The 26806-nt window shown below is 35.4% G+C and overlaps 1 protein-coding gene across 13 annotated transcripts in view; it reads right to left on the bottom strand.

Moving 5' to 3' along the window:
* The window catches only part of DMD (dystrophin), a 1276803-nt gene that overhangs the window by 223834 nt on the left and 1026163 nt on the right, over positions 1-26806 (bottom strand). For all 13 annotated transcript variants that reach the window (XM_080377714.1, XM_080377711.1, XM_080377709.1 and 10 more), the window contains one exon: positions 25296-25485. In XM_080377714.1, the coding sequence (XP_080233840.1) occupies positions 25296-25485 (190 nt within the window). The remainder of the gene's footprint in view (positions 1-25295; positions 25486-26806) is intronic.

The following is a 26806-nucleotide window of genomic DNA, read 5'->3' as shown; positions in this document are numbered from 1 at the left end:
AAAACAAGAGCATAATGCAACTTTTAATAGAAGTGCCTTTATTCAAAACACTATATGCATTTCCTTAAAATAAGCACCTGGCACACAAACAACAGATGGCAAAGCATATGGTGTATCACAGATACAACCAAACTAAACTTTTAAAGCTGCTCAAAGAGTAGAAGTCACCCAATTAACCTTGGGTCAATTGAGCAAACACAACTCAACAGCAGCCCTGCATCACAGAAGAGCCGCAACTGGTGAGACATTTGTAAACAGCCTTGATTCATGTCTGTAAATTGAAACTGACTGGCCCTTTCCAAATGCCCTCAGGGCCATGTCAGTGCCCTGGCACCAGATGGCAACTGCCCTGAGCACAGTGGCAGGATCCTACAACTGATGGCACAGTAAAAGTCTGCTATTAAGCTGGTGCTGTGATTTATTATTAACTAGCCATATCTCCAACTCTAGAACAGCTGCAGTGGTGCTGTGTCATATATAATGAAACCAGGAGTACTCCAAAAGAATAATAAGAGTCTTACCTCCACTGTCTCATGTAACACAGCAGGAAAGAACATGCTTTATGATTGCAAATAAAATTATTTATCAGTTCTCCATTTCATTTGCTGTTACTGTATTCTTAGTATGAGCATGAGTACATGCATTCATGCATGTGTATGTGGCCAGTGAATTTTCTTTTAAAAAGAAAAAGGACTTTCTGCCATATTCAGGATTTAATTTAGTTCATTTCTGGTGTGATACCTAAGCTGTTTCTGGTTTGATAAGGCATCGTGTGTGCCCCTGTTACATAGAGATCATGAGTTGTTCTCATTGGACATATAAATACTCTATCAACACAAATGTTTTCCTTCTGCACTTCTCCATTTCCCCTAAAATAGTTGTACCAGTTGGGGGAAACAGGTCATTTATATAGGCTAGAAACGTCTCATTTTCATCCCCCGAAAGGGAGAGTTGTTTCTTGATCACAAACCTAATTCAAGCTAACTAATGCTCAGAACATGGAAGTGAACACGTATTTTCAGTAAAGCTGTATGCCAAGTCTGTGGAACCCTGTCAGAAAACCATGAGCCTGAAGGCCATAGCCTTTAACAGAAAGCACATCTAATACTGAGTGAAGAACCTGCACTAGCAAACAGCCAAAGTCTAGCAGATGTCAGAATAGAAAAGATTTCAAAAGGAGGAACCTATTTTTGTGGTTAAGAAACAAGAACTCCAAGTGAACAAAAGAGCAGGTTCGGGTTGCTATTTAGGATAAATATAAAAGTTTTTTTCACTTGTGGAATTTCCCTTTGCATGTACTTTGAAAAGTTACTCTGTCCTTGCTACTGCTACTTTAATATTGGTGGTGTCTCTAAAAGAACATTAAAGTTGTTGTTTTGTAATTCTGCGACTTCAGACAGTATTTAGGTCTTTTTTTTTTTTTTTTTTGATATTTTTGTAAAAGCATAGAACTTTTTCCAGCACTGCAGTTGCCACAGCAGTAGGAAACTGACAAGATTATAACCTGTTTTTTGATAAACAGGATTACAGAAGTGCAGCAGATCCACCAAACTAAAGCCTGTAAGGAAGCTCAAAAATTAAATAGTTCGAAGAAGAGATGCTAATTCCAGACTAAAGAACTGTATATATAAATGATGATTACAAACCAGGTATATCTTTTTTGTAAGTGCCTTTTTGTAAGATACTTGAACCAGTCTACAGGCCTTCTAAAGGGATGATCTTTGCCTCCCCTTTCACACCTTTTATTCCAGTTTGGACCTCCCCTTTCACACCTTTTATTCCAGTTTGGAATCTCTAGAGCAATTTTAAATTTTAAAAACCTTGAAATTGAAAGTATGTAACTAGAGCAATCAGGGTGCTTTAGTTAAATTTTATATATTCTTTGCTGTGTCTTCAGCTAATTTAGCTTCCCAGAAGAATGGACCTAACAACAGCATTGCCACGGCAGCCTTGGTAGTCCAAAGGGAAGGAAGAGAAACACAACTGATGGCAAAATTGGAGATCATGCATTTGGAAAATATTTCTTGAGAACAAAGATAAGGTGCGTATCTCCCTAATGTTGAAGGAAAACTCATTTATTTATACTATATCAGATACAGAAACCAAAACAGGGTTTCCCTATGTAAAGAATATCCTCAAAAAATGCTGAGGGTCAGTGATTCTTTGTTTTAAGTGCTAAATAAATGAGATTATTAAAAGAAAAAAAATCTCTTTTTTTCCCCGTCTCTTTAAATTCAAAATGATTATTAATTGCCAAAAGTGATTTCCTTTTGTCTCCAACAAACCAGAAAAGTGGACCCCTGCAGGTTAACTTTATTAAATAATTTTAGATCAGATAATTAGGGTACTTACACTAAAAACTTACTCTGCTTTTTCTCTGCTGCATTACCACTGTTTTTATTCAGTCACATGCTGTCTCAAAAATGCTGAGATTTGCCATTTTATGGCTTTGCACACCAATTCCTTCTAGCTAAATATTTTTCTTCAGGGACCCTATAGCCAGTGCACATGTATGACACCCCCTGAAAATCCAGAAAATGCATGATTTTAAGAAAAAAAAAAACCGAAATGGTAATATAATAGAGAAAATATACAGTGTTACTTCCTGAAACACCACGGTTGCTATGGCAATTTTCAAATCTACTGTTTTCATGAGAAAGCTGTCTTTATTGGAAGAGCCTGAACTTTTATCCATCTTGGTATTTGTATACTCTACTACACTTTAGAATCTGTATATGAAAGGTTTAGTTCTGTTTCTATAACTTTCAGTCTCTTAGTAGGTGTATCTTAACTTTAAGTTCCATATTTTAAGACTATGAGTATCAAAATGAAGTTGAAATTGTTCTTATCCTGAAAATCAGTTGATATGTCTTGACAACTTTTAGACATTCTATCAACTCTTCTACATGGAAAGAAATATAACTGAGGCAAATAGATTTGTACTATCAAAATGGAAACATTAATGTATTGAAGTTATTTTGATAGAAAAATATGCATGTTAAGTCACAACAGCAAAGAATGTACATGTTAAAATCTCTCCCGTGGTGATGTTACTACAGCTTAATAAACCAAAGCAAGTATCTCATCATAACTATATTCTAAAAGATGTGTGACCATTATTAATTTGTTGATTATTGACTGCAGTAACATTAACCCTTTATAAAGCTTTGCTTCACTGTAATGGATATAAAATAAATAAGTCAATAGGAATTCCACTATGGTACAACATTAATTAATATCTACTTGTAAAGAGTTACAGTTTTCCAATTGCCTGTGTGATAGTTATCCCTAATAGGAAGTGTCAAAACTTTCTTAATTTCAATGGTACTAATTATAGTATCATTACAAAATACTGTTTACTTCTATTGTGTGTGTATTCTGTAATTCCAGTCCAACGAGCAAAGAATGATGTCACACCAAAAGGTCCTAGTGCTGAACTGCTGAAAGTCAGAAAGGGCTTGGTGGAGGCAATACCAAAACACCTTGCACCATTTTGCCAAGTGCTGAAGACAGGCACTGTCCCTTTGGGAAGAGAAATAAAAATACCTTAATCTTCTCTTTCCTTTTCTGCAAAAGTGTAGCAGGCAAGCAAGCAATTCAAATAAAAATTAATCAGACATATGAAAAAAAATATGTCTTATAGCACCAATTTCAAATCTGATGGTGTAAACACAGGCAATCATGAAGAGTCTAACTGAAATTAAGAAATCATAAATGAGTCATAGAGACCAAACCCCATGTTAGAAGAACTTTGAACACACTTTAAGCAATTTTTTTAAATTCAGTTCAAGGTGAAAAATCACTGCTTCCCACAGAAAAAAGCCATGACATCTAACCATGAGGTCTGATAGAATGACTCTTAACAGTCATGTTTCCCCAAAAGTTTACAAAGCAAACAAATGCTAAATACACTTTTTAAAGTTCTGCTTATTGCTCTCTCTTCTTTGGAATTCAGAACCAAGGAAAAGAAGCATACAGGGATATTGCTCACAGCTATCAACCTGAACTAATATAGTAGAAAACCAGGGCAGGGGGGCAGGGAAGGGGAAGAAAGTAGGCATGGTTTCCTTATACTTTCAAAAATACAATTTTGAATTCTGGAGTTAATTACTGTATTACAGTGTACGTAAGAATTAGCATTTGTATTCTGGACTGAGGAGTAACAGTTTGAGTGACGTTCATGATGCAAAAATAATTGTGTTCCTACTGAAGAACTCACACACTGGGAACTCTAGAGACAGCGCTTATGGATACAATTGCACATTGGTGTTCATGTTAATTCTACCTAAGCGCAGTACTTTGCTATGCAAAAGTATTTTTTAATTGAAAAGTGACTAAAATAGTAGCTGTTGTATTATTACTGTGTTAAAGACAGGTTAATAACTTCAGAAAAAAATTCACACATATTTCTACGTGTACATGTACAAACCTATTTTAAATTTGGAAAACCACAGCTGATGTGTGCTGTTTTTCACATCCTTTTTTCAGACAGATTCAGCATAAAGACACTGCTTTTCCAGTTATTACACAAAGATTAAGTGCTAGAGAAAGATGGGCAGATTTCATTTAGTTAGTTAGTTGCATCTCCAACCACCTGCCTTCTTCACCCTGCTTTTATCTGGCCTGAGTTAACTTTTATTTATTCCATCTTCACTCATCTGCTTCACTCCTCCTTAGTTTTCTGTTGCTTTTGGAAGAACACATGAATAATACAATATTAAACAGTGTTCTTGGTGTGTTTTGACTTCTTCCTTCCATTTAAAGCACATTCTGGGATTTTCAAGATGATGACTGCTCTCTGAGTAAGACTTCCAAGTGCCTGAATAATGAATTATAGAAACCTTGAACACACTGATTGCTGGAAACCGTTATGACTCAAAACTATGCCATCTTTTATTTTCATAACATCACAGAATCATAAATCAGAATATTAATATACTGTATATGTATCATAAAATATTATTTCACTATAATATGCACATCAAAAAGTAGTATCTTATTTCCTAAAAACAAATCAGTGTAATGAAACAAGTCAAAGTGATTCAACATGTTCCTATTAAAATTACATTAAAATTTATTCATTGCTCTGAAAAAAATTAATTTTGAAAAGATTTATTCCTATCAAACAAAGTCAACCAGCTCTAAAACTAGTCCTAACAGATATATTTTGGGACAAAATGCAGACATATGAAGTCTGGAAAACTCAAAATCACAATCTTTATACTCATCTAACCCTAGTATCAAAGCCAATGAGCTTTACATGCTTTCAGAATCAGTTTCCTAAGGTAATGGTAATTCTCTATTGTCTAATTTTGATGCATGGTCTAGCAGTTAATCTTCTGATATTTTATCTGATAAGATTAAACCATAACTAACACATTCATTGGGTTTTGGTTTTTTTTAAAGTAATCTTGAGTTAGCCAGGAGAACCTAGTAAAAAAGCCTTAGGAATCATATTGAACAGCTCAGGCAGACCACATGCAGCTGTCCCATGCAAATGCCATCTTCATTATGGAATATTTCCTCAGTGCTTAAAAAAGAAGTTATGATATCGATACCATGCTGCCTCTTCATTCTCTTATTGTAACAATTTTCCTGTCATATTAATCACAAATATATCATAATTATCTCTCTTCACATTCAGCTGGAACAGTAAAAAACAGTCCTTAATCTAATTGCATCTCTAAATTCATAGGAAAACAGTCAATCATGATAAAAAGACTTGTTTGACTGCAAAAACAGTAATGATTCAAAAAATTAAGACTATCACTACCTCTGCAATTCACAGATTCAGGACAACAACATTACTATGATATGAAACACAAACACCTTCTGGACAGCAGTTGGAGTCTGTAACTTCTGATTTCCTTGGTTCTGTCAACTTTGCCAGCCCATTAATGTTAAAATAACTGCTGACATCTGGTTCAAGCCTTGGCATCAGTCCTGCAGAAAGCTCCACTGCATCTTGGTAATGTCTGAAGACTGGTTTGGAGGTTATGGAACATCAATTTGTCCTGCTTCCCCTCCTCACCTGGCAGCCCAAGCATATTCTTTAAAATGGTAATACAATTAATCAGTATGATGGCTTGGGAATGTAATGCAAAATGAATTTTAAAAAATCCCATTTCAGAACTGTCAAAAGTCATTTAGCACAAGCAATGGTTTAGCTTAAGCCCAGAGAACCCTAGTCCTAACAGGGGTTTTCTTCAAAACTACCGAAGCACCAGAGCAAAATGCAAGTATGGCTTCCTTACAAAACATTAAGTGCTAAGCATTTCATAACAACAGAATAAGTACAGCTTAGGGTAAAGCTGTGAAGACCACTAGGTTTGCAAGCCAGCCCCGCTAACAAACAAGTATACCTGTGGTTATGCCCACTGCAGCTAAACAGAATCTGGCCTGAATGCATTCTGAATTTGAAAGCTGGAACTTGAAATAGTCTGACCTTTAACAAAATTAATACATTTTTCATTCGAAAGGACACTTATTTTTATGACCTTAGAGTCTTGTACATACTGAGGTGTTTTACCTTCCTTCTGCAACACCGCCACATCTATTACCTATGCTAACATGAGCATCACAGACATCCCCCCTATCCTCCCATATGCTAAATGCACTAACAGCAGCACAGACAATAGAGTAGTAACAGCTATTCATATCACAAATGTATAAGAAGCATATATATCTCTAGGTATGCACTGGTTTACTTTTACAAAACTAATGTACTCTGATAATAGCTACATCTTCTTCAGCAAAATACTACTAATAAACGAGATTTGGAAATTTGTTTCTCAGATTTTTTTTTTCTTTGAGTGGTGCAACTGCTAGGGCAAAGTTTAAGGAACGAAGACAAAAAATAGGAAGAAAAAAATTTAGTTTTACCATTGTTTTAACTCAAAATAGATATCATAGGTGTAGCACAAAATAACTTAAAATAGCACAGTATTTCTCTGTGTCTGAAAGGGTGATGAAATGTGAATTGTTTAAACCTAGCCTCTCTGTGTTCATTAATATTCCATGAGACTGTTACAATAGTTGCAAAATGATGTGTTTAAATTATAAAATAGTTTTAGAAAATAATTTTGCTCTGTAGAACATGCTGAAGCAATTTATTAACAATATTTATTATCTCTAACAAAAGCAGCATCACTTACTTTGATACAGAGGGCATATAGCATTGCTTCTTTTTAGTCCAAGTGGATGTGTATGGCTCTTAAAATAAGATTTCCTAAGCATAACACAAATTCAAACATTTCTTTCAAGAAAATATGATGTTGAAGATAGCCAAGCATAAAGACATTATTTGTTTGGTTGTTCAGGTGTAAGTCAGCAAGAATAACAATCATTTGGGAAAATGCAAATTTTTCTCTTCTACTTCCCTCGTTTCCCAAAACACTCAAACCTAAAAAGGACTGGGAATAATGCAAACCATAAACTGCTACACTGACACCTTTTACAAGACAGTAGAAAAGACGTGGTGTGGGAGCACTGTGATTGCAAATTCTGGAAAGAGTTCAAGGTCTCCCAGTAGCATCTGTGGCACTATGTATTTTCTCACCGTTCTCTGCTGTGGACCAGTAATTCCTTCAGGCCTGTAGGAAGGCATGACTGAACCCAACATTTTGAAAAAAATTCTGAACATTTTATCTTCATGACTGTAAACATCACCAACAACATTCCAGAAGAAATGCTGTTTTATGTTCTAATAGGTCTATTCTTGAAATCAGCTTACTCAGTGGCCAGACTGTATTGTAAATCCTATCCTACAAGTGTATCCTAGAATATGCTCTGGCAACTGACAGCCAAATGCAAATACTTCGTTCTAAAACTAAATGTACAGGAAATTACAGACACATATACACACAAAGTGTATGTATCGTTTACAATGATATATATGTACAGCAAGTTTATTATATCTCTGGCACACAGTGTCTAAAGAATTTTAAAAGACCTTTGAATTCATTGGTTCACAGCACTGAGGATCATATTAGCCCATTGTAACTACATGTTTAATGTACACTTTCTAGACGATAATCTTAAATGCTTCATAAATTCACCTGTTTAATATATCAAACATCAGAAAGAAGGTAACACTTCTGTCATGCAGAGAAAAAATAAGAAATCACAAGACTACTGAATCATCTAGAAATGCCCTGGAAAATAACAATTTCTTGGGTCCTTTACTTCTCACTTCTAAATCAACATTCCCAAGGCATCTTGCCAATTTCAAAATAATGACAAGAAATCTCTGATGACAACTCTGAGGGGGAAAAAAATAAAAATATGCATAATGATATCATTGGCATTATTAAGACAAGCCACTCACTATTTTATTTTTTTGCATTTTTAAGACTTGTGTATTTTATCACTACTTTTTTAAAAAACATTTTTATAGATTATTCCTTGCATAACATTAAGTTTAAAAAGAGTCATTACCATTACCATAATTAAGTAAGGTTGTATTAATTTCCAAGACATCTGACTGTCAATGGTTTTAAATATTTTCAGTTCTATATTTTTATTGCTGATGGGTAAGACAGACAACATAGTAATTTCAGGGCCAGCTCCTGCCTGTAATACTCGCACTGTAAGGTATAACATCTCTTTAAATTAGTTTAAGGTCTAATCAGAAAGAGAACAGAAGAATAAAATTGGAACAATGCACAAACCAGGCTTGAAGGTAATCAGATAATTGTAAAGGGATGGAACTGAGATACCACCTGAAGCAGAAGGAATGTTGTTAGCACCCCAGACAAGAAAGAGCTATGTAGAAAATGTCCTGTACTGGCCATATGAAGACCAAAATACAAAGACCAGACCAAAATGCAACAGAAGATGCTCTTGTCAGGTAAAGCAAAGTGACAGATATTTTTCTAAGACAAACAATAAGATCAGCATCGCTCTGGAAGTATAAAGAATTATTTTCTACCTATCTAGGCACCTTATAGACTCAAGGTAAAATCCTCCACTGTGCTTACAGTCATCCTGCACCCTGTATGTAGCGTATCCTGCCTTCAAATTGCTGGCACTTCGAGCTGGTACATGTGGGGTATCAATTAAATTAAAACACATTTGCTTTTCACTTAATTACCACAACACTCAAGATGTGAGTGGCTTCAATTTCAGATAACTGTTTTACCCAAGACTCTCACAGAAATATAAATATTTAACTTTCAAAGGATCCAGCTTGTGCCTTTTTTTTTTCTGTGCTTTTTTATTTTTAAGTTTTGAGCTGATCTGTTTTGCGTAATGTAACTGCAATAATATTGCCTCAGAGTTAACTCTGCAATAACTCACTCTTGGTACAGCAATAATTGAGTAAACAGAAGCTTCTACCAGAGGCATTCTTTTCCATTATTTATTGTAATACTTTTTTCATAATTTAATGAGAAACATTTCAAAAGCAACATTTTTATCCTTTCATGTTAAATTAATTTGCAGTGCTATAAGCCATAATGAAAACAGAAATCATCAGCAAAACAACATGTTAATAAAGACAGATTCCTACAAAGTTTTTTAACTAAACTCATAAAATAATTTTTTCTATTTCTGTCAGGACTAGCTTGTCTCTATTTGGTCTCAAGTATCCAGACATACAGTGAAAATTATATAACAACAAAAAAGCAGAAACTATATCAGAACAAAGAAATGGAGAAAAAAAAAAACCTTAAGCAAACCTGATTCATATTAGTGTATTTTATCCTAAATATCTGCTCCTGTCTACTATGGAAAACGCCGACCTCCAGTCTGGTGTTGTAAAGATCTTAGAAAAAAAAAAAAAAATCTAAAAAAAAAATATCAAATTGGGTAAACCAGCCTCAAAAATGGCATAAAATAATATTAAAAAAAACCAAAACAAAACCCAACCAACCAACCCAGAGCTTCATTTCCCTTTCCTCCATCTCACCTCAACACCTGGTTCAGAGTCTCTATACTGAGCCAGATACAGTAGGTGTTGATGAACTGTAAAATTCATTTTGTTGTCAAAAGGACTTGAGTCTCCCAGGATTAGATTTAGTGTAGGGGATTCATAGGTGTGAAAATAACTGCAGCAGCAAATTTACTCTAAGGGCAACATGTGGCATTTCTTCTTACGTGTCCTGATCACAGAGCTGGATTAAAACTAGGTAATGATCCTGTTTTTACCTGAGACAACATGCAGCCCAGCAACACCTGGGTGTAAAACATGTAGGTTAGATACCTAACAGAAAACACAAGATAATGAAATAACAAGCTGTCAGGCAACAGCTCCCGCTGTAGAAATAACATTCCTTGGCACAATTTTTCAGGCAGTGCTAACCCTCCATAGTATTTCATGTCCCACAAACTGAAGGCTACAATAAAATGGCTAATTTTATTTTTTAAAGCCAATCAACAAGCTGGGATTTAAACACTGTTGCAACTCTTTACTCAGAAGGTATGGACTTACAATACCACAGTTAAAAACAGGATACGATGTGTTGAGGTTAATGTACTGTTGTGTCTGTAATAGGTGTAACATAAGTGGGAACAGGTTTATTTCATAGCTTTGACCTGTGAGCTTCCAGCAGGTTTCCAGTTTCTGGGAAGAAAGGATTTGCCACTTCATTTGTAGGTCAGTGAAATACACTTTGATATAAACAGTACATAAAAATAGCAGGACAACTGTAACCTTTCCCCACAAAAGACTGAAGTTCAACAATGAAATTTAGTAACTCATTTTTTTTGGTTTTGTACTTAGTCCTTTAGGAAGTGCACCTTACTAATTTTTTTTTTGCTGAACTATGGAGTAGTTTCAGAAAAAAAAGACATTAAAATTGTGTCCAACCCAGCAGATTGAGGTAGAAATTAAAATTAAATAGGTTTAATATAGTAGACAACATATGGTATTTCTGGAGATGATATAATTTATATCTGCTTAGTTACAAGTTAATTTTCACATTTTCTCCACTGGCAATGTTCCCCTAAAAAGCTGTAATACTTGATTTAGATACCAGATACCAGAAATGGAAAACTTGGTATCAAAAATAAGTCTCACAGTCTCTTTTGAGGGTTAATTCAGTTATTTCACATGAAATTATCAGTGTAAACTGACAGATCTTTCTCACTGATACAACTTTGTCAATCAAGAGATTTCTAAGATAAAAAAAAAATATGTAAAGTAAGAACACAAAAATGTTCATCTTCTGAACTGATTAACATGCATGCTTCTTGGTGCTCATGACCTCTTTTGGTTTTGCATTATCTTTTCAACTATATAGACAGTACAGAATTGAAGCCATTAATTTTAAATAAGAGTCCAGATGCTTTCACTCTTAAACTGTTGACACCTAAAAATAGGTGTCAGAATCTGACTTTTCCACCCCACTTCCACCCAGTATTCCAGTAAGGACAGGTGGCAGATACACAACAGACTGGTTACAGTAAATGTAAAGGCAGGCAAAACACTGAAGAGATGACATTACCCTATTCCTATAATCTCAGATTAGTATAATCTTACTGTTACTCAGTACATAACTTACACCTGGATACAAACAGCAGAGCTTGTGGCTGCTTGTATCAATGAACACAAGACATCCTGCTAACTTCACCTACTGAAAATTCAGATGAAAACGTTATTAAAAAAAAAAAAAAAAAAAAAGTAGCCGACAAAGTGAACAGGTTATCTGAAACTGTATAATCCTAAAACCAGATAAGAATAGATATGAAGAATAATAGAATATATATATATAAATACTTGTAACAGAAAGAATCTATATAATAGAATTTCTGTGAGCCTACATCTGATTTCCAGTGTCATAGGCTCTGTCACTCAATCTCATGCAAAGCAGCTCAATACTGCTATTTTAGGGTACTTGGTAGATATCGTAACATTAAATGATTTCCACACACAGAAAATATACATAAAATAAGAGAACTGACAACACAAAAATAGAAATCATAAACCCTAGAAAGAGTACTAATAAACATTTAAGTAGCTATTTGTTTTCATTACAATATTCAACCTCTGCAAATGCAATTATTATACTAACAATTTCAGAGAAGATAAGACCAAATCTAGTTAACTTTACTGAGACAAAAAAGTAGCAAAACTATGATAAGTAACCATAATTAAAGCCTGACTTTCCAAAATTCCTTAACAACATGTATTTTACCAAAAAGGGAAATCCTGAACATCAGTTTACAATCTCCTGAAATAATCACAGCACTGCCACAACGGAGGACAAAGGTCCTTCTCCAAAAAGTTTAATATTCTCAGTGATAACAGGTGATGAACTAACTGTAATTGTTACTAAACAGATTGAGCTAATACCTCTGTACTACTACTCACTCTAGTAAAAAATATATTTCTTTTCATATGGGGGATAAATGACAGTTTATGTGGTGACAATCAAAGCACCGAAATCAGGCACCCAAGTGAAACCATGCAAAATGAAATGGTATCCAAGGAAAATTAATGATTCAAATGAAAAATGTGGTGCAAAAGGATAAATACACATATAGAACTTTGTACTGACAGAAGAGGTTCAATTTCTTCTCAGCAGCTGGAAGAAATAAAGTCTAAAACTTCTAACAGAAAATGAAATGGGGCACTCGTTCAGAGATGATATAGACAAAGTTATTCTTGTCAAACATGCTGTCAGTTTAGGTAGTGGGATTTGTTATGCTGCAGTATAGAACTGCTGCACAGTGCATAATACTGAATAGCTAGTGTGAAAATGTGTAAATTCACATGCAGAAAACCAGTGCTGTGGCAGCTATGTACTCGTAAAAAAGCAGTTTGCAGCATGTCTTAGAAGACAACCATTTTTCTCAGTAGTCTCAAAACCTTTGACAAAACAAGTAGAATTTGTCTCTGAAAAGCATCTGTGATTTTATTTTATTCTTTATTTGTATTCTTTGTAGGTCATTGCCTTCTTACATATTGAGGAAGATATCTGTCCTAAGCCAAAACTAATACTTTTCCTCAGTTATGCACTATATAATTAATCCTTTTTATATTAACATGTTAATAATCACAATACAAGCATTTTTCTTTTTACCTGCCTTGGGAAAATACACATCAGTTTCAGTAACAAAAAATTATGTGCACTTCAGCCATGTGTTTTGAATAGCCTGGTATGAGATACAGCTGCAAAAGGCACAGGTACCCATTCAAACTCATCAGTAGAATATATTAAAAGCTACTACCACTGGGTTATTGCAAACAGTTTTATGGATTATTCACTTTTCAAATAAAACTGCTGTAAACAACACACAGTAAATGGAAGAACTAAATGGCAGAATAGACTGTATGGGTAAATACAGATGATCACAGGAAAATCAAATGGCAGAAGTCTTCAAAGTTTTGGTAACTACACAATCTCATTCCTATCATTTCAAGTTGATGGGGTACAGTGAAACATGGCATATGCTTAGTAAGATTGTGAAAGAGCCCATCCATCCACTTATTTGGATGTGGGAGATCCTATTTTAGGAAAGTCTACACAAACAGGAATGAAACATCCTAAAGAAATGATGTCAGGAGAAAATGTAGGAATTGGAACCTATTCAAGAATAATGGCAAACCATCTTATCCATTCTATCCCATTTCCATTTGTGATTTAATAATCTTACTTAATACAAAACCACCTCGCGTTTAATGCTACAAAAGCTTTTCCTATCTAATCTGCATTTGAAAAATCTGTGTTTGAAGCTGGTAGGGTTTGAATGCTGATCTGCAAGTGAAAACAGGACCATCCTTCTGCTGTGCTGGATAAAATTTTTAAAACAAAAACCTTAAGCAAGTGAGCATATGCTATGGTATTTTGTACATTTGACAAATGGGGTTTTTCTTCTACCTTGACTATGAGAACAAATGCAAGTGAGAAATTAAAGGAATAAATGCATTTTATTCTTGTTTGCAAACACCCACATATAAGTTATATTTCTGACAATTGAGAACTATTTATGTTCCTGAGAATAAGTTTCCAGAATACTTACTCTAGTAACTATGTACTAGATCACTTAATAAAATAAGCCTTCTAAAAGAAAATTAGCATTGATTAGGGGTTTGGTCTAAATGCAGAAACAGGAATGGCAGAAACAGAATACATCATTAATGTGTCCACTCTTAGATAAAATGCAGCACCAATAAATTTTCTGGTTTTATGATACAGATTTTCCAAACTAAACTAATTGAAACAAAATATTTGATAAAAAGTAGCAACGTCTATGTATCGATTTTATTGCCGATTTCCTGACCATATCTTTTTGCTATCCAGATAAGAATAGCTGTGGCATTGCCTTCCCCATTGAGAATCAGCATCTAAACCTTCCTGTGATTGTATTCAGCTTTCCATTAAAAGAGCAATATGCAGTAACTCTACACAGCTGCTCAATTTCCCAGCTTTTCGTCTCTTCTGCTATTCCTCCCTGCACTGAAAGCCTCCTGTTTCCCTTTTTTTATATCCTTACCTACATCAAACCACATCATCTTACGGACGTGACACTGAAATTGCCATTGTTATTCAAATGGAGCAAAATCACAGTCTCAAAAGATAGCAGGAATACTAGTATATCAATGTTATAAAGATACTGCTTGACCACACGCTGGGCTGTTAAACATCCTTTTTTAATAAAACTGTTAATTCCTCAAGAAGAAAAAATAAACCACAAACAGCAAGCCTAATCCAGATGACAAACTACAGTAGTGTAAACCAGACATAAATAAACATACATACCTGGATTTATTTTCAGACTTGATACATAGAATGCATTTGAAAGGGTTATTTATTTGCATATATTTTAGGACTTAAAGCTTCAGACACAATTACAGATTTATTTCTATGCACATAAGAAATATTATTGATTTCACCAGTTTTGCCCATTTTAATAGGGCTGTAGATAACGTGCTCTTTAAACCAACAATATCTTTATCTTTGTGCCTTCTAAAGCAGCACATTAATCATAATGTAATCGAGTGGTATGACATTTAACTATGTTAAAAAGTGTCTTTGGCCCTATGTGCTACTGGATTATTGTATCTACGTCTATGGTTCATAAAATAAAAATAAAAAAACACCTAGGAACCTGATTGAACACAGATACCATTTTTGTCCTGTTCTTCAGGTACGTTTCTACACACTATACACTGACTTGTTGTCAGTTACCAGAAGCTACCAATTTATGTTTTAAAGTAATTCTTTCCCCTCCATCCAATGCATTCAATTAAAAATACAGGTATTAACAGAAAAACTATTATTTTACCAGAATATATGATCTTACCAGAAAACTAGGAACTCAGTGTGACTAGATCTAACCAGAAAGACTGTAGCCTGTACGAGGTCTCAGTCTAAAACTCTGCTAACAGTTCCCACTCTGCTCAAAAGCATCAATCTGATAATACACCACCAATCTGATAATGCGTTAACAAGTTATATCCCAATTGTAAAAATAATTATTTCAAGCAAGTCACCATTCATGTTTGAATGATAACTTTTGAGGAAATCACTATTTTAGAAGAAGTAATCCATTATGAGAAAGAACACTTAGAGGCCAAAAGATGCAGATTTCAATTTTGTGCACAAGGAAAGAAACATCAATTTTAATTTATGGTAGTCTGCAAAATACTTGTACTGCTTTCATTGCTTAACTCTAGCCTTCAACTTTCAACCTCCTCATCAGTTTCCACTAATAAAACTAATTTTAAAATATATAATTTTTTAAAATAATTTTTGTTCTCTGCGGTCCCTTCTCCTCACTTCATCTTTTTACTAACCACTTTTCTTCCTCACTCAGCTAAACATGTTACTCAGGAACACTTGGGAGATTCTTATGAAATTTTCTGAAGAAATAACAAGAAAGTTTTCAGTTTCTTACCTTCTTGAATTAAAGCTTTTCCATTAGTATATTTAAGTAAAAATTAATTAGGCTATAGAATGACTGACTATATAACCAGCAATTATGTGATCAGATCAGAGATCACAAAAATCACAGAACAGTCAAGGCAGGAAGGCATTTCTGGAAATAACCTGATCCAAGCCTCCTGCTCAGAGCAGGCCACATCCAGGTTTGAAGATGTCCAGTAACGGAGATGCCAGAGGCTCTGTAACTGTATAGACAGTCAGTTTCATGCTCTGACCACCCTCACGGTATGTTTTTCTTCTTATGATAATCTGGAACTTCCTGTGTTCCAGCTTGTGCCCACTGCCTCTCGTCCTGTCACTGAGCACTACTGAGAAAAAACTGGCTCCATCTTCTCTGTGCACTCCCTGTCAGATATTTACACATATTTATAAGGTCCCCCTGAACCTTCTCTTCTCCAGGCTAAACAGTGTCAGCTTTTAGCCTCTCCTCAAATGAAAGATACTCTAAACCCTTGATCACCTTTGTTGCCCTTTGTTGGACTTGCTCTGGGTGAGTCTGTGTCTCTCTCGTACTGAGGAGCCCAGCGCTGTACCCTGCGCTCCAGATGAGTCTTACCAGGGCTGAGCACAGGGCAAGGATTACCTCCCTCAGTCTGCTGGCAACACTTTACCCAACGCACCCCAGGGTGCTGTTGGCTGCTTTTGCCACAAATCTGCCAGATTAGAGTTTAAGGACAACATTAAATCAGCCCAAGGAAGATGAAGAAAAATTTCCTAGCATTGGCTGGGTCAGCAGGAACTTCGCTCTGATAGAAAACATCCAGATTCAAGCATTTGATCTCAGCTGGAGTGGTTGCAAACCATGATGCAGTCACTGGCTCTAAGGAAGTTTTCTCTCCAGTCAGGAATTCCATGCCTGCCAAAACTGCAACAGCAGGTTCATAGAGGTTTCATTGGGTCATTTTGGCACTTACTGTCAACAACAATGAAACATTATTCCCCTCCCTCATGACCACCAATCACAATTATGAAAAATTCTTGTCCATGTGTTTTCAAAGTAATATTATTCAATATTAAAAAAATCCATATGGAAACTTTTCAGTCTGAGATAATATCTTGCCTGGTCTCAGATTAGGCTGTAATAGTATTTGTGTTAAAACTTAGATTTTGGAATTTTTATTCTCTTATTCAATGGAGTAAGATGGCTCTGACAGTTGTTATTCCATATCAGGTACTATGAAATAAATCTTATTTCAGAACTGGTAACAAAGTAAAGGCAAATTTGGAGGATTAAATGTAAAAAAGTTGCTGAGGGAAGGAGATTATATTTATTTTTTAAGCTTTCAGGTAAAAATTTCAAGCAGGAGTGAGACAGTGTTTCAGAACAGAGATCAAAAGTACTAGAAAATTAATTACTAATACGTATTTTTTTAGCAAATTCAATTGAACTGAAAAAGGATATTGCAGACAGTTTCTCTTCCCTGTTATTCAGATTCATCATCTAATCCATATATCATGTCACAAAATTAACTCTTCTGGGAAATTATATATAAATTATGTTTGAAACAAAGTTGAAAATAATTTTATTCTCTCAAGGAACCTATACTGCTAAATAATTGAGTCAGGAATATGTATATATGTCAGCTTCCTACTACTGAAAAAAAACCCAGCTGCTTAGACATCTTAAAACCCAAAAGGACACTTCTGAAGTATTGATAGGAATAGAAGAGTGCCTTGTCTCCTGTTCCTTGCTTTAGAAAAAAAAAAAACAATGCTGTGAGAAAATATGGGTAGTGCCTATACTATGCATTCTTAGGTATAACTTAAGGAACTGAGTATTTTTCATATTATTAGCAGCAAAACTCCCGCATCCAGTGGAAAACTACTTAGGGTTATAGGCTAAGTGAGCATGAAGGTGGTAATAAAAATGACTTTGGCATGAAATATGTAACAAATTTAGTAACTGTGCTTCATTTATCAAATGCCGTCATACTTCCAGTTATTAAACATTCTGTAGTTATTGTTTTACTAGGTGTCATATGAAGTACTCTTTGCCAAATTTCAGTGGAAAAAACCTTGTGATTAAATTAATCTATAAGTGTAATATTAAATGATTGTGTTCATAAAATAACAGGATAAATCCACACTAGCTTCAAAATGATACCTAATATTACATAAGCTGTATAAAATGTCACATACAATCATTGCTAAAAAGACAAACCAGCGGAGTAAATCATAGAATCATAGAATTGTTTAGGTTGTTTTTGATCCTAAAGTTTAGGACCTTAAGATAGTCAGCTCCAACTGTTAACCTAGCATTGCCAAGTGCACCACGAAACCATGTCCCTAAACGCCACATCTACAGGTTTGTTAAATACCTCCAGGGATGGTGACTCAAGCACTTCCCTAAGCAGCCTGTTCCAGTGCTTGATAACACTTTCAGTGAAGAAATTCTTCCTAAGATCCAATTTAAACCATCACTGGCACAAACTGAGTCCATTTCCTCTTCTCCCAAGTAACAAGTGATAGGACAAGACACCAACATCCACCTCACTACAACCTCCTTTCAGGCGGGTGTAGAGAGCAATAAGGTCCCCCCTGAGCCTCCTTTTCTCCAGGCTAAACAAGCCCAGTTCCCTCAGCTGCTCCTCATAAGACTTGTGCTCCAGACCCTTCACCAGCTTCACTGCCCTTCCCTGGACACGCTCCAGCACATCAGTGTCTGTCTTGCAGCGAGGGGCCCAAACCTGAACACTGTGTTTGAGGTGCGGCCTCACCAGTGCCCAGTACAGGGGGACAATCACTTCCCTAGTCCTGCTGGCCAGACTATTTCTGATACAAGCCAGGATGCTATTTCCTCTTGGCTTATGGGGCTTCATTTTGCTTCCCATCTCTGTCATGCAACTCAGGGGGCTGGGTACCAACAGCTTTTTTTTTCATTTTTTTTTTTTAATATTACCAACAGGTAATAATAAAACCCAACAGCTGGCCTTATTATTAAAGTCTGATGCAAAGAAGGCATTAAGTACCTCAGCCTTTTCCCCCTCCTTGGTCACTGTGCTTCCCCTCACATGCAATATGGATGGAGATTCTCCTTGGCCTTCCTTTAGTTGCTGATGTATTTATAGAAACAGCTTTTACAGCAGTCACAGTCTGTACAGTCACTGTCAGTTACAGCAGTAGTCACATTAAGTTCTGCTTGGGCTTTGGCCCTTCTAATTTTCTCTCTGTATAACCTCACAACATCCTTAATGTCCCCCCTGAGCTGCCTCTTCCTTTTTTCAAAGGTGGTAAACTCTCCTTTTCTCCCTGAGTTCCAGCCCAAGCTCCCTGTTCAGCCAGGCTAGTGATCTTCCCTGCCAGCTTGTCTTTCAGCACATGGAAAGGCCTGCTCCTGCACCTTGAAATTTCCCTTCTTGAAGAATGTCCAGCCTTCCTGGACACCTCTGCCCTTCAGGACTGCCTCCCAAGGGACTCCATCAACCAAGCTCCTAAACAGGCCAAAGTCTGTCCTCCAGAAGTCCAAGGTGGCAGTTCTGCTGGCCCCCTTCCTTACTGCTCTGAGAACTGAAGTCTATCATTTTGTGACCGCTGTGCCCAGGACAGCCTCCAACCAGCACATCACCCACAAGTCCTTCTGTGTTCACAAACAACAGATCAAGTGGCTGCCTTCCCTACTTGGCTCAGTCACTGGTTGTCAGGAAGTTGTCTTCTACAGACTCCAGGAACCTCCTGGACTGTTTCACCTCCACTGTACTGCATTTCCAGCAGGCATCTGGTAAGTTGAAGTCCCCCACAAGAACAAGGGCTAGTGACTGTGAGACTTCTCCCAGCTGCTTATAGAATATTTTTTTCTACCTCTTCATCCTGGTTGGGTGGTCTGTAACAGACTCCCACCATGATAATCTGCTTTGTTGGCCTTCCCCCAGGTTCTTACCCATGAACACTCAACCCTATCGCCACCATCATCAAGCTCTTTGTGCTTGACCAACAAAAACTCTCCCTAATACACAGAGCTACCCCACCACCTCTCCTTCCTTGCCTATCCCTTCTGAAGAGTTTATAGCCATCCATTGCAGCACTGCAGTTGTGCAAGTCATCCCACCATGTTTCCATGATGGCAAATATTTCATAGTTTTCCTGCTGCACAATGATTTCCAGCTCCTCCCGTTTATTGCCCATGCTGCGTGCATTGGTGCAGATGCTCTTGGGTGGAATATTGATCCTGCCACCTTTTTGGCAGAAGAAGCCCTAATTCCTATGTGACTGTTCTTGGGTGCTTCCATGGTTTCTAACACATCAATAATCCTTGCGCCTTTGCTGCTGCATGGATCTCCATCCCCTATGTCCACTGAGACAGAAGACTGAAAGAGCCTGCTAACACATCATTCCTCAAGCATTGGTGTGATGTCCCCAGGTTTACCTCTAGCAAGCCTCATTCTATCCCTTTCCCCTTTCAAATCTCATTTAAAGCCCTTTCAATGAGCCCTGCACTCCTGTGAAAAGTTCCTTTCCCCCCCCACCCCCGGAACAGCTGTACCCTGCCTGTTGCCAGCACACCTGCTGTCTTGCAAACCAGGTCATGATTATAATTAACACAGATGAGAGTTCATATCACTTGAAGTACAAAAGCAGAAAGTAAAGTTAATTATTTTCATCTCTCTCATATGGTTACTTATCAAACGAGACCTCATGGGGACACATGATGTATTTCAATTAGACAATAAAAAGCAACCCATAATGACACAGCTCCTTGGAGTAACTGGTTTGTATCCCTGAAAATTCTCCAGAAAGCATTCTAGCTGTGTGAATCACCTCAACTATTACACTGTTGTCAGTTCAGACAAATGATGCATGCAAATACACACTTATATAAACAAACAACATGTTTGTAATGCAATGGTTTAACATTATTATATCATCAGGTGATTAGATTGTGCAGTTACGTAAGTCTCACCCTTCTCCTCTTGCTACTAAATGAACTACTAAGTACTAGGGGAAGATTAATCTTTATTAGTGACATTTGTGCTAATGGTTTCTGAACAAAAACAAAAGAAATGCCTAAAAGTGTGAGATTTTCCTAGACAAGCAACTTCTGCTATATAAACCACTTTCTGCACAGCAGGACATTGTTTTCCTAGTTGTTAACAAAAAGAAAGAAATATTCAAGCTTGAGAACGTAAAGTAGAAAACTGCTGGATCACTAAAGGTGAGAGAAAAAAAATTAATGACAAGGAGATAAAGCTACTACTGGATTCAGAAATTCAGGTTTTTCATTATTTGTGGAGAGAATTCCTTATCAAAACACTGCTTTATACTTATTGCCTAAAAATAGCAGATTAGAACACTGTCATTACATTTTAGGACTCCTAATGACTTATCACATTATCCAAGTCCATGCAACTGCATAAAGAACAAGACGGAGACAGCAGATCTAAACTAGTATGTCGTATTTAACCTTAACTTCTATGAATTCCATAAACCTAACTAGTTGAAGTTTCTTTCAAAAGACTCATGAGACAGTGATCTTTAAATGGAAGTTACCATTTTGTTTTACCTCCTAGGATCTGGATTCAGCGTGGATGTTAACAGAAAAAAACCCACCCAACTAAATTTCATATGGAAAAAAAAAAATACTGCAAAAACTGTAATCCTGGCTGAAAGCATTAAGGATCTTTTCTATGCTGGAGGAGGTCTTGTGGCTATACTACATATAATGAATGTTAAAAAACATATTAACTACATAGATTGTGTTTGAATGTGTCTGGTTTTATGCATGTATCCGAAGAAACTTGCTATGGAAATTGTACAAGTTACTGCCTGATGTCATAGGGTAAAGTGGGGTAAAGTACATTTATGGCCGACAGTACCGAGTGGAAAAAAAGGTTACACTGTTTATAGTTTATGGAGCTGATGATACGGATTAGTGAGCAATAACACCTTTCCACAAAGTACATAAATGCATATTTCTGAGACTTCAGTGACTTAAGGCTCCTTTTTCTTTGAATCTTTTATATGCATAAGCTGTGTTTAAACAGCCACACTTTTGGCTTCCTTTTCATCCTTATGCAGAGGGAGTTGTGAGAAGGAACTCTTACAAGCAGGGTTTGAAGACAGAAGAATCAATTCAGCAATAATTGAGGAACAGATGAAAAGCCATACTCTCTTTCCTGAACATTCAACTAAAATAAAAAAAAAATGTTTTGTTGGCAAAATTGTGTTTTAAGAAATAAAATTCCTTAATATTCGCTCCATTATCCAGTTTTGCAGCAACATAGATGGACAATATTTGCATCACAACTGGGAAACAGTACCTATTTGGACAGAAAGCTTTTACAATGAAGACTACTGATATGAAGCACTATGTTATGGCTATTGCAAATATTACCTATTCTAATGAATTAATTCATTTTACAGCTAAGCACTCTTGGGCTATTATATAAATATACCTTTTTTTGCTTTTGAATAATTTCCTTATATCATTCAGATTATTTATTTTTTAATGAAATGAAAAGTTATCTGTAAGAACCAGAGAATAATATTTGACTTCGTGAACTGTAGAAGAGTTCATAAACATGGTTATGTTTTTTTTCATTATAGCTGGCCTCAGTGCCAGGAAAGGATGAAGGACATATCTAACTTGCAAGTATATCTGTATCCATAGCCTCCGCTATTTTATTCCCATACTTTGTTTCCAACTGACTTTTACTGGCATTGTGCACTCTCTTTATAAGAAATCCACATACACATAATATGTATCAGGTACTACTGGAGTAAAAGAAGCTTATATAAATTTTGTGTTTTCATTTGCACATACAAACTGCTACAAAAGCACCATTTATCATTTGAGAGTAATTCAAAGTCTCCATAAAACCTGTGGTCAGTATAACAGCTCCACACATATTAACAAATTGTATTACTGAGTAAAGAAATACACAGCTTGGTTCAAATAATTTACAGTTTAACTTGCCTGAACCTAAAAATTTTACTGAAATCTCTATTCTAATTAGAGAACTGACAACATAATGCTTCAATTACTAAGAACAAACACTACTAAAAAGATATATCCTTTTAAATTAGCAGTTAATGGCTATGTCTCAAGTCAGTGATAACTTAATGAAAAGTAAGAAGATGCAAATCTTCAATGGCCACTTTACTGTAGTTTTTAAAAAATACAGGAATAAAAAAAAGGTCTTTCCCAATTATGATTTCTAGAAAAAGCTCAATTTTGTTTACTTAAACAGAACTTTCCTTATTCTAGTAGAAATAATGAAAATTTTATTCTACTTGGGGAAGTAAAAAAAAAAAAAAAAAAGCTTCTACCAGCTTTTACAAAGATATCCATCAGATTGCCTTCAGGACAAGCACATTTGAAAATCCACTTGTGCTTGTTGTATTATGAGATTTCTTTTTGAGGTTTAAAAATAGCACAAAGGAGCTGACAAACAGTGATGGACCCAGGAAGAAAACCAATTTGATTACATAGAGACAGATCAGCATGCAAATGAAAAAAACCCACAACAAACCACACTATTAAAATATTTCTTCCTGCCATCGTCAACTCTGAGTGGTTTAAAATTATCATACTGTTGTCGGACAGGTATGTCTGAACCTTTTGGGAGAGAAAGACAATATAACAACCACTTTTTTTTGCCTCTGCATACTGTTTCTTTTTAATATATAAGAATAATTTCTCTTGTACAGCCAAGATTAATGTATGGAATATTGTTTGCTTTTTGGAAGTGAAACAAATAGTCTACAACAGTTTTTACCCTTCCTGCCTTAGAAGATTTGATGTTTAAATACCAAATACCTGGAAAGAAGAATCGAAAATTTAATCTTACATCTCAACTGAAGTGCAGAAAAATCTTTAGAACAAAGCTTACAGTTCAAAGCAATTGTTCACATGATGAATATTTTTATATACTTCATTAATTATTTACAGAAGGAAGGACTTGTATGCATTTATTTTCCCTTCCATCTATAGCTCTGGATAGTTCTTATGTGTAAATTACAAAAGAAAATCCCAAGATGCTAGCTGAAAGGATAAGCACATCTACAAAGCTCCATTACAGTTAAAAAAAAAAGCATTTGACCTAAATTTGTGGTTGTATCTATTTTGCCAAATAATCAATTCTTCAAAGATCACATCAAAAGTAACTTCTGCAAATACTTGGTAATTCAATTGTTTTAGCACCATTACAATCAAAAACCTAATCTAGAAAATATAAAAGGATAGCCTAGTTTGAAAATTAACTACTTAGTCTAGAACTATCTTCCATTCAAATCTTTCTCCAGGACCATGCAACTGAATTGAGAAACACATGAGCACCACATTATTATAAAATAAAATTAGCATAAAGACAGATCACTGTTAAAAACATGATTCAGACTTCATTTTTATCCAGTGCAACAACTGTAGATTTCAGAGCACAATGTAACAGTATGTAGCTGTTTTTCAGTAAATAGTTAAAACCACGTATTAATACAATTCTGCCAAAAGAAATATTTCTATACAATGTACTTACACAACATAATCACTTATAACTAAAACTTTTTACAGTATGTTTTTAATAATAAAATAAGGCATAGAGCTTCTAATGCCTGGAATTTCCAGTTTTGAACTTTCTGTCAATGTGACAGTCAGGCACGATCAAGGAATATTGAAGTAATGATCCTGCCTTCCAGACAGCCAAACAACCTCACATTTAAAAAATCTAAAGACCTCACTCAGACTCTCAGTAACCGTAGTGAAAAAAAAACACAATGAAAGTATAACAACATATTTCAATAGCACCATCTCAATTAATTGTTTTTCTTTCTCCTCCAGATTCTCCAGAACACCAAATACAACATTCTCTCTTTTTAAGATATGTTTTTTCCAAAGAAAAATGGAAATCTGAAAACTGTCCATCCATTAATTATTAAAATTTTAATCATTACCTCTTTTTATCATCACAACAGAACATGTTAACAATAATCAACCAAATACCAAATTAACATTTTTTCATGTATTTGGAAACAATGGAGAAAAACTAATTCATTTAAGCTATAGAGAAAAAAACCTGATGTAATTGATATAACTTCTACAAATATCAGAAATGCTTAATAAACTCTAATGTTTGTCAAGTGCTCAATTCAAGACTGTAGCTTGGAAGAGTAATTCATTTTTATGCAATTAAAATATATATATATGAACTTCAATTTCAGCAAAGTTGCCTTTGTGCAAATTTTAAAGCTTTCTGTCAAGACACTTGCAAATGTACCATGTGCTGAAAGATATCAGACAGAATCATGGTATGACTCATGTCAGATCCCTGCAACAATTTTCAAAGCAACACTTAAAAATTAGTAGTAGAACCAGTTCTCTTTTTCAAAACAATTTTAGTTTTGTTCAGTAGTGGCACACTGGAATACCGCACCACTCTGCATACCTGACATGTCTCTAAACTGAAGTGCTTGACTTACTTGCCACTGTTTCATGAGCTCCCGAACTGTTCTGGCATCCTCTAGTGTTTTTTCTTTGCGTGTAGCATCCTGCAGGACATTTGCAGTCGTTTCAGCTTCTGTAAGCCAAGCAAGGAACTTTTCGAGATCCAAGTAGAATTGCTGCAACATTCTTAGGGCTGATTCCAGCGCAGCTTCACGCTCAGTAACCCTGCACAGGTAGAGAGTCAAATGCAGCATTCTTAGAAGGAAGAGAAATCTTAATAATTAAATGAAAGTATAACAAAGACACACTACATATTTTTCATGTACCAATCAAGGAAAGTTTGCAGATTAGCTACAGAAATGGAACTGTACATTTGGCAGGTAGGGTTCCTTTTTTATCTTTTCTTTTAAGAAGAAACTAGAATTCATCCAGTAAAAAATTAAGCAAAAGTACTTCTTTGAAAGTATTATGCCTGAAACATGCACAATTAAAAAAAATAATCAGAAGTAATTCCCTGATAATTTTATTAAATAAAAAATGTTTTTTATTAATTGTCAATAACACTGTAGTGGGAAAACTTGTTTATTTTTAGAAATCATGAAATAGTTCCTGGCCACTGAACAGTATGATGAGTTCAATTATTAGTTTTTATGACATCAGACATTTGGAGATTGCGTTCAACGCTGTAAACTCTAATAACACTGAAGTTTGGGAATTTTTTGTGTGTTTTCTCCTGGGTTTTGTTTCCTTTTTTTCAATATGAATGTGATAAATTACCAGAATAATCTCTACCAGTTAAGTGATAAAATAAAATTTTAAAATATAAAGGCATTCTTATCCTTGTGGGAGATCTAAATCATAGATTGGGAAAGAGGACTAAAGGCTCCAGCAATTCTGGTCCTGAAAAAACATTACAGTATATTTGTGTTCTATCCGCATTCATGTGCGATGTAGGTGTCACATGTACGCACCAATTTTTCACATTGAACTTGAACTAAATTTGGATTTAGAAATGTGAGCAGGTAAGTATGACATACTGTCCATTAACATGAATCTGTTAAGGCTACTTAGCTATTCATTACATGCATATATGTTTAACATCAGCATGATAACTGAATAATTTTTAAACTCAGAAAACGTAGTAAAGCTGTTTGGTAATCTGAGTAACTTCAAGTGGAATGAGTGCAAGTTGATGCACATCTGTGTTATGTCTACTAACCTCTGGTGATCTGGATATTTCTAGATAGATTTCCTTTCTAGTTTTAGAGTTATTTAGACAGAGTCTAAGATACTAGCTTTTAGCAGATAGAATTTCCCAAGTTGCAATTTTTCATAACTTTACCAGATGATGTTGTGAAATTTCTAAGTGCTAATCTCTATTTCAAATCCTGTTTGCTGTCATGAAGGGATTTAACTCCTAAGTAATGATGTAATCCTAAAACCTAGTACACTAGTTGAAGCAAGAAAAGAAACAAAAAAATAATACAAGTATTGCCAAGTGGCACTGACTTAACATATTTTTTTCATAAGCATGTAAGTAAATTGC

Source organism: Falco punctatus, assembly GCF_963210335.1.
Source record: "Falco punctatus genome assembly, chromosome: 2".
NCBI classification, from domain to species: domain Eukaryota; kingdom Metazoa; phylum Chordata; class Aves; order Falconiformes; family Falconidae; genus Falco; species Falco punctatus.
Note: the sequence above shows the minus strand (reverse complement) of the source record. Positions and strands in the feature narration are given on the sequence as shown.